The sequence below is a fragment of the Nelumbo lutea genome, chromosome 7 (assembly GCF_056320005.1).
Source record: "Nelumbo lutea isolate HS-2025 chromosome 7, American lotus-T2T, whole genome shotgun sequence".
Lineage (NCBI taxonomy): Eukaryota > Viridiplantae > Streptophyta > Magnoliopsida > Proteales > Nelumbonaceae > Nelumbo > Nelumbo lutea.
The window spans coordinates 24,454,992-24,463,286 of record NC_142690.1 but is presented as its reverse complement, the minus strand read 5'-3'; the positions used below and the strand labels follow the sequence as shown (position 1 = coordinate 24,463,286).

The window sequence follows — 8,295 nt, the reverse complement described above, 5'->3', positions numbered from 1 at the left end:
TTTCTGTCCATTTGTTGCTTGTATATGGGAATGGTTTTTCCATTATTTGGACTCTAGTTATTTGGATAGTTTGGAAGCAAAGCAATGCAAGAATCTTTTAACAAGGAGAGAAGCAAAACAGAATTCACTGATTTCATAACTAATAGGGTGGCCCATTAGGTAAAGTCTTTGGAGAGCTTTTTGGCTTTTTCAACAAGTGACATTATTAGAAAGTGGAAGGAGATGGCTGAAACTTCTCCAAGAAAGAGCCCTGCTAGCATAGAATGGATGTCTCAAAAGAAGGATTTATAAAGTTAAACTTTGATGGAAGTAGTAAAAGGATTCAAAAGCTTTGCCAAATAGGAGGGGTTTTCAAAAAAGAGAATCTCTTTGTTGTTATTATTGAAAATCATGCTTTTAATGAACACTAGAGAATGACCCCATACTAAGTACGGGGCTAGTATTTTTTTATATATATTTTTATTTTGTTTAAGTAAAAAATGTCTAATTTATTATTATTATTTCTTTATTTTTTTAAAGATTATTTGCATTGTAATATTTAGTTAACTAATTATTGTTGTTATTATTAAGTATCTAATTAATGATTTTATTATCATTATAATTATTGTAATTAAAATTTTTACTGTAAAAATTTAAAGATTAATCAATATGTAATATTTACTTAATTATTTAATTAAAGATTAATATTATTTTTAATTCATAATGGTGATGATTATTTTCTTATATTCTTATTAATAATCAATACTGGGATTTTTTCTTTATCTTGAAATTGGAATGATACAAACTATTGGGTTTTTTCTTTGAGATTTTAACAAACTGTAAAAAAGGGGAAACTATAAAAGTAGGGTTAACCACTCTCATGGTTTTGAGAGCAGATAGCCTTTTGTAAGTGTCGAAGAACTAATTCTGAGTGGAGTTAACCGATTTAACTCTTTTTGAGGAGTGGGTTTTCTCTTTGAAAATGGAAAGAGCCCATTTACTTTAGTTTTAGGATGCCACGTGTATGAATGGGGAGACTTTAGCCTGATGACCTCCTTACTAAGTACAGGACTATTAATCTGAATTATTTCAACATTTGATTTAAGAGACTTACCATGTTTTATCTAGAGAATGGCCCCATATTAAGGGGCAACTACAATATCATTTAATTTGAAATTTACTATTTAACTATAAAAAATTAAATTAGAAAAACTAACATGCGTCTTACATCTTTGTGGTTAACATTCTATTCTAACCTACTTTGTTTGAAAATCACTATTAACTTATGTTGTTTTTAATATGATTTAAGAGATTAAATGATGTCTTATTTGTTTTTAATATGATTTAAGAGATTAAAACCCACTTTAACAAACTATTTCATTTAAAAAAATGAAAATTACACCATTTGTATTAATTGTTTAGTAATTTTTTATGGATTTCATTTATTTTTATTTTTATCCATTTAATATTTTGAATATTTTTAAGTTAAATTATTTGTTTAATTGTTACTTTTGAAATGGTTGTGTTTGAATAAATTCTGCTATTACCATAACATTTGAAGTTGCCACTTTTTAGGGATTAGGATGCTACTTGTGTGAATTTTAAAATAGCAAAGTTATCACTTTTTTGTGAGTGGATAGGCTTTTTTTAAGAGTGAGTTTAACCTCCTCTAAGATTTTATCTATTGAAATTTTACAATGCCATGTGCCTGAAGGGAAGGGGCTGTATTGGTCCCATTTTTGCATTTAATTTTTATTAATTAAGAACAAAACTAAAAAAAGATTGCTTATTTATATTCCTTCTCCTATTATTATGAAACTTAGTCTTATAGAAAATATGTTGACCAAAAACAAAATAAGTAAATGATTAATTAAATAAAATAAAGGAAAAATAAAAGAGAAATTATACTTTAACTTCATAAAAAAGTAGACATATGAAGGAAAAATAAAATAAAATAACTACTTAATATTTTTTGAAATTCCCCTAAACAATAACAACAATCAAAGGAATGCCACTAGATAACTAAAATGCCATTTAGGAGTAATTGAGCAGAAGTTGAATGCAAAGAGGACATAGCGGTACATTCAATTGGAGGAAATTTTTTTAAGGATTTTGTTTCACAGTCCTTTGTTGTAAGTGAAATTTACAACTGCTCCTATTAGTAATTTTCCCAAAAATATATCACCATTGTCTAGGTGAGGTCCTAGTCATCTAGGCAACAAGGTGCTCCTCTCCTGTGCTGCTGAGACCACCCCCAGCATTTTGCTAGTTGACAACCATACTTCAATGAAAAAGAGGATAAGAGACAAGAACCATTTTCATATATGGTGGAAAAATAATTACCATTATTACATGTATAGTGTGAACTTAAAGTAGGGAAGACAATTAGTAGTAACCACAGACATGAGATGGTACTTTGACTACAACAATAACACCATATTTATAAACAATATTATACACAATATAACTATTATTACAATTACAAGAAGGGGCATGGGTAGGACAGGTTTGAAGTTTCATAAGGTTGTCCTCAAAAACTGTACAACAAAATAGAGGACTGCCAGGAAAAGTGCAATCTGATACACATCCCGTTGGAAGCCATCATCCCTTTGAAAGAACTGGAATCAAAGCAGACAAAATAACAAGTCAATTGCAGGTTTGGAGGCAAGTTATAATCTACAATAGGTATGATATAAGTGCATGGCATGTTCATACTCATCAATTTTCATCTCAACTTTAATAAGAATGCTTGTATATGGAGGCACAGAATTCTTAGATGATGGTCATCTAATTCTATAATATTCATCTATGCAACTGTTTTTATGAATATTATAGTCCTTTGTTTTGTCCTCTAACTTTTTTAATTGACAACTAGCTTTTAGATACTTGTTTCAATAATATTAAATAAGAAAGCAAAGAAACTTTAATTTGGTCATCTGCTTTCTTAATGAAGTATATGATAACAGATGTAAAAACACGTACAACTTTAACTAAGGTGTTGTAAATTTATGATGCCACCTTCAATTCTTCGTCTTAATCTTGTCTATCATGTACAATATCTATTCTTGAGTTCAATTTCTCAAATAACAAGTCACATCAAAGGAACCTCCTCTGCACTGAACACAACATTTCTGTCATACCTTCTACATGAAATTGATTTTTTTTTCATCCCACAGCAATAAGTTTTATTTTTTTTTGTCAATTAATGACTACAGTTGCTTATCCCTCTCGTGGACATCAATTTCTTGTTTGTCATTGGCTGGAAGTCTATATCAGCATATGCGCAATGACAAGAACTATTCAAGAAATACACGCACATGTCAAGAACTTATTCAAGAACTAAGCACAAAGACTAGTTACAATGGGCTCATCTCTGAAACTTTTTTTTACCCCTATTGAAAAATAGTTTTCTGATTTAATTTCTAATACAAGTATTGCAGGTTGATTACACAGCCTCCCTCTGTTGTTCTCTGTAGAAAATCTAAGTTCTAATTCTTCCTCCCTCCAGAGTCCATGGAGACAATCCATTTCTTTGAAAATACTAGGGTTAGGCATGTTTGTTTAAAAAAATTAAAAAATTATGAGTCGATTAGTGATTTAGAATGAATCTCAACATTTCATCATATTCACCTACCTAACTGCATTTCCAATTTATGACATAGTGAGTGATCAAACCCTAGGATGCAATTACGGTACTTCAACTGTCAAAGCTTTAAATATTTTGAATGTCAAAGTAACCACCTGCAAAAATACTAACTTGAGCAACCTGGAAGTTCTCTAGTAACTGAAAAACAGCCTTAGGGTCGCTTCTCATTGACTAATATTGAAGTTGCTTTAAATTTAAAGACCATGTCCTTTATAAATATATCAACACTGAGATATGAGACAAGTATTACAAAGTCATATCTAAATATCCACTTGAGTCAATGTGGAGACTTGAACAACCTTAAAATACACATACATACAAACATATTTGCACATGCACACACTATTCTCTGGACTTAGAAAGTATTTCTTATAAGAGTCATTGATAAACATCTTAGGAACCACCAAAACATACTCACTGTAACATTAACCATCTTAAAAAACCCAAAGCCCCCACGTTTCTGCACAGAATTAATTCTATTTAGTCTTAAAATGCATTCCAAATCCCAATGCTAAAAGAAAAAGAACACCGATAAACATGAAATTCATTCCACATTTCCTCTCTAAGCATCACATCATCTTATAAAGCTACATAGCAAATGCAGATCTAAGCAACCGGCATATCGTTAAGGAAATGAATCAGACCACCATCATGGGATGAATGCCAAACTTTCTTTCTCATCAAAACAGCTGATTCAGTGTCACTAATGCCAAGTTTGTTTGCTTTTAAAACATATAAGCTATTTCATATTTTAGAAATCTAAGGGCCCAATAAGCATTAAATTACCTCTAGGTTGAAAGTCATCTTCTCATGGATCCCAAGGTTAGCAAATGCTTTTCTGTTTCTTTAGCAAAAGGGCAGCTCTAAAAATGCCTTGCATAATGGTACAGGTTTACCTGACTTATGCTTTTTGTAGTGGCATTACGATTTTTCCTTTCACTTTTATTTCTCCTATTTAATAAGGTTGTCTTACAGGAGAGGCCACTGCTTGGTGTAACGATAAAATTTCAGGTTGACAAGCATGAGAACATGATCTGAAAGTGGCCAATTTGTCCAAAAGTGCCAAAGGTTAGGTCCATATCCAATCCACCCTTCCCAAGACCCCAGATAGCAGGAACCAACATTAGGTAATGGTCGTTTCTTCTCTTTTAGTATTAATAGAAAAATACACCTCCCAATCACCATGTAGTTCTCCTGCATCCATTTCTCATATGTAGGGTCCGTCTCTACAGGTTTCGCCTTACTGCCTATGAGATACCCTAGTTTACCTTTACTGCAAACATAAATCCTTATAGATCGTGCCCAAACTAGATAATCGGTTCCTTCTAGTTTAATTGTGGTCACTCCAGTCAAAAGGGAATCTACCGGACTAACCCCGGAAATTGGCATCTGTTTCATTTCACTTCATGGATCAAAAAAAAAAAAAAAAAAAAAAAACTAGTTTTTCAGTCTTTATATACCTAATTGAGGTCAGTACAGTACTCGGGGACTTGAAAACTAGGGTTTCACTACACCCGGCTGTCAGGAAGGAAGAGAAAAGAGGTAGCCGCTCCTACTAGAGCTTCCCAATCTCCTTCAAATCTCAACCACACATTTCTAGGGATCAAAATACACCTCCCAAGCCTTGAGTGCCACACCCAATCCTTCTCCTTGACCTGTAACTAGAAAACTCTCTAGTCGGCTAGGGTTTTGGGCAGAAAAATTACAGCTTCACTTCTTGGCAAATTTCGGCCAGATTCTAACTCTCCAAACCCCCTACCAACTAGGCAAATGCTACTCTGATTTATCAGGAACTTATCTCTCCATATACTCTTCTAATCGAAAGGTGTATGGGAAAAAAGAAAAACGAAAAGAGGAAAACCTGCTTTGATACCAAGATGCAAATCTGACCTTCAAATCTGATATAAAGAACTTGATTAAAACAGAAAAGAATGAGAGGAAAGAGGAATACAGCAGAACAGAAGAAGAAGAATAGAGTTCAATGATCTCCTCTCTCCCTTCACTAATCTTTTATTAATCTTCATTAACTAGGCTAATTACAAGTCTGCCCTTAAGTGGATGGCCGGCTAAGCAAGAACTTAAAAGAACTTATAAAAGAACAAAAGAAGAGTTCAATGATCTCCTCTCTCCCTTCACTAATCTTTTATTAATCTTCATTAACTAGGCTAATTACAAGTCTGCCCTTATGTGGGCGGCCAGCTAAGCAAGAACTTAAAAGAACTTATAAAAGAGATTAACAGGCCCATAAAGAAAGGCCCGTTAACATACAAAACTGTTTGTTCAGTAGCTACAACAGTTCAAACCAGGAGAAGAGCAGAAGAAGAAGAAGACAGTCGAACTTCGTAGACTAAACCCTACCATTCGACCATAATGTGGATTAGGGGTTTAATTAAGTACAAAGACTATACTACCCCCACTTAAGTATGGGACAAGAAGTCTTATTAGAACTACCACATAAGCACATAACTTAAAGTGGCGGGAAAAGACTAATCTACCCCTCATTCGGCTAACTCTAACACTCCCCCTCAAGCTAGAGAATATATGTCATATAATCCCAGCTTGTTACATATATAGTTCACTCTCCCTGAGTTTAAACCTTTTGTAAACAAATCTGCCCATTGGTCACCTGAGCCTACATGTTCTGTGCTTATCTCTACAGTAAGGACTTTCTCCCTCACAATGTGGCAATCAATCTCTATGTGCTTTGTTCTCTCATGAAAAACAGGATTAGATGAGATGTGAATTATAGATTGATTATCACAGTACAATCTCATAGGTCAGTCCATTGTAAATCCAATTTCTTGTAGGAGGTTTCTCAATCATACTAATTCACATGTAGTGTGTGCCATGGCTCTGTATTCGGCTTCAGCACTACTCCTTGCCACAACAATCTGCTTCTTACTCTTCCATGTCACTTGATTGCCTCAAAGGAATGTGCAATAACCTGTAGTAGATCTTTATCTGACACTAAGCCTGCCCAATCTGCATCTGTATACCCAATTACCTCAAATCTTCCTCCTGGTTTGTACAATAACCCACGGCCCGGAGCTCCCTTCAAGTACCTTACAATTCTAAGAACTGTATCCCAGTGAGGTATTCAAAGGTTCTATATAAATTGGCTCACCACATTGACTGCAAAGGAGATGTCTGGTCTTTTGATAGTCATATAGTTCAGCTTCCCCACTAACCGCCTATATCTTCCAGGATCATCAAATATTTCCCCTATATCACTGCCTAACTTAGCATTTGGTTCCATGGGAGTTTTAGCTAGTTTTGCACCTAATAGTCCTATTTCATCCAGCAGATCAATAACATATTTTCTTTGGCACAGGTTTACACCTTGTTTTGATCTAGTAACTTCTATACCCAAGAAATACTTCAACTTCCCAAGGTCTTTTGTTTGAAAATGGTTTTGCAAAAAGAACTTTAGTTTTTCAATCCCCAATTTGTCACTACCAATTATGACAATATCATCCACATAGACCACTAATAAAATCTTTCAGACTTTTGAATCATAGTTGAACACTGAGTGGTCAACCTAACATTGTTTCATTCCAAAGTTCTTCACCACTTCACTAAACTTCCCAAACCAAGCACGAGACAATTGTTTCAACCCATAAATTGCCTTTTTTAGTCTGCACACCTTACCATCCTCCCCCTGAGCAACAAACCCCGGTGGTTGCTCCATATATACCTCTTCCATAAGGTTACCATGAAGGAAGGCATTTTTAATGTAAAGTTGAAACAAGGGCCAATCATACATAATTGCTAGGAAAATTAAGACATGGACGGAGCCAATCTTAGCCATGGGAGAGAAGGTCTCCTTATAGTCCACCCCATACAACTATGAATAAACTTTAGCAACAAGTCTGGCCTTCAAATGCTCCACACTACCATCCGAAAAATATTTAATAGTATACACCCATTTACAACCCATAGCATGCTTACCGGGAGGAAGAGTAGTGAGTTCCCACGTTTGAGTATGTTGAAGGGCAAAGAGTTCCTCTTCCATTGCTTGATGCCACCCGGGTGAGGTAAGTGCCTCTTGGACATTCTTCGGTGTAGAAATAGATGACAACAGTGAAATAAACTAGTGATGTGAAGCAGAAAGGCGAGAGACTAAAACAAAATTGGAAATGGGATGGAGGGTACGACTATGTTTACATTTCCGTAAAGCAATGGGAAGATCAAGTCTTGAAGGTTCTAGGACAAGAGAAACAATAGGATCCGTAGACAAGGTAGAAGTTGGAGGAGCCTGTGTCTGTTGATGAGTATACACATGCCAGATTGGTGGTCGTTCAGTAGGAATCTGCACTGGAGGAGGTGAAGGGACAACCCCAACTGGAACAACCGGAATGAGATCACGGACTGGAAGAGGAAGAGGAAGCAAAGGTCGAGATACTGATACTTCAGATCCCGAGAAGAAGGGGACAGACTCAAAAAATGTGACATCAGGACAGACATAGAACTTCTAAGTAATGGGGTTGTAACACTTATACATTTTCTGGGTCCGAGAATAGCCAAGAAAGACACACTTAATAGAGCGTGCATCCAGCTTGTCTATCCCAGGACTTAGATTGTGAACAAAGCATACAAAGACATGGGGTGTTAATTGAAATGGAGGCAAGGTGGGAAACAAAATAGAAAAGCGAGACCGACCATGAAAGATG

General features: G+C 34.9%; 1 protein-coding gene across 2 annotated transcripts in view; it reads right to left on the bottom strand.

Annotated features, from left to right (window-relative positions):
* Nucleotides 1-2,278: 2,278 nt before the first annotated feature.
* The window catches only part of LOC148845706 (transmembrane protein, putative (DUF2358)), a 31,114-nt gene continuing 25,097 nt past the window's right edge, over nucleotides 2,279-8,295 (bottom strand). For both annotated transcript variants that reach the window (XM_088955683.1, XM_088955684.1), the window contains one exon: nucleotides 2,279-2,597. In XM_088955683.1, coding sequence (XP_088811809.1) covers nucleotides 2,496-2,597 — 102 coding nt within the window. In that variant the 3' untranslated portion in view covers nucleotides 2,279-2,495. The remainder of the gene's footprint in view (nucleotides 2,598-8,295) is intronic.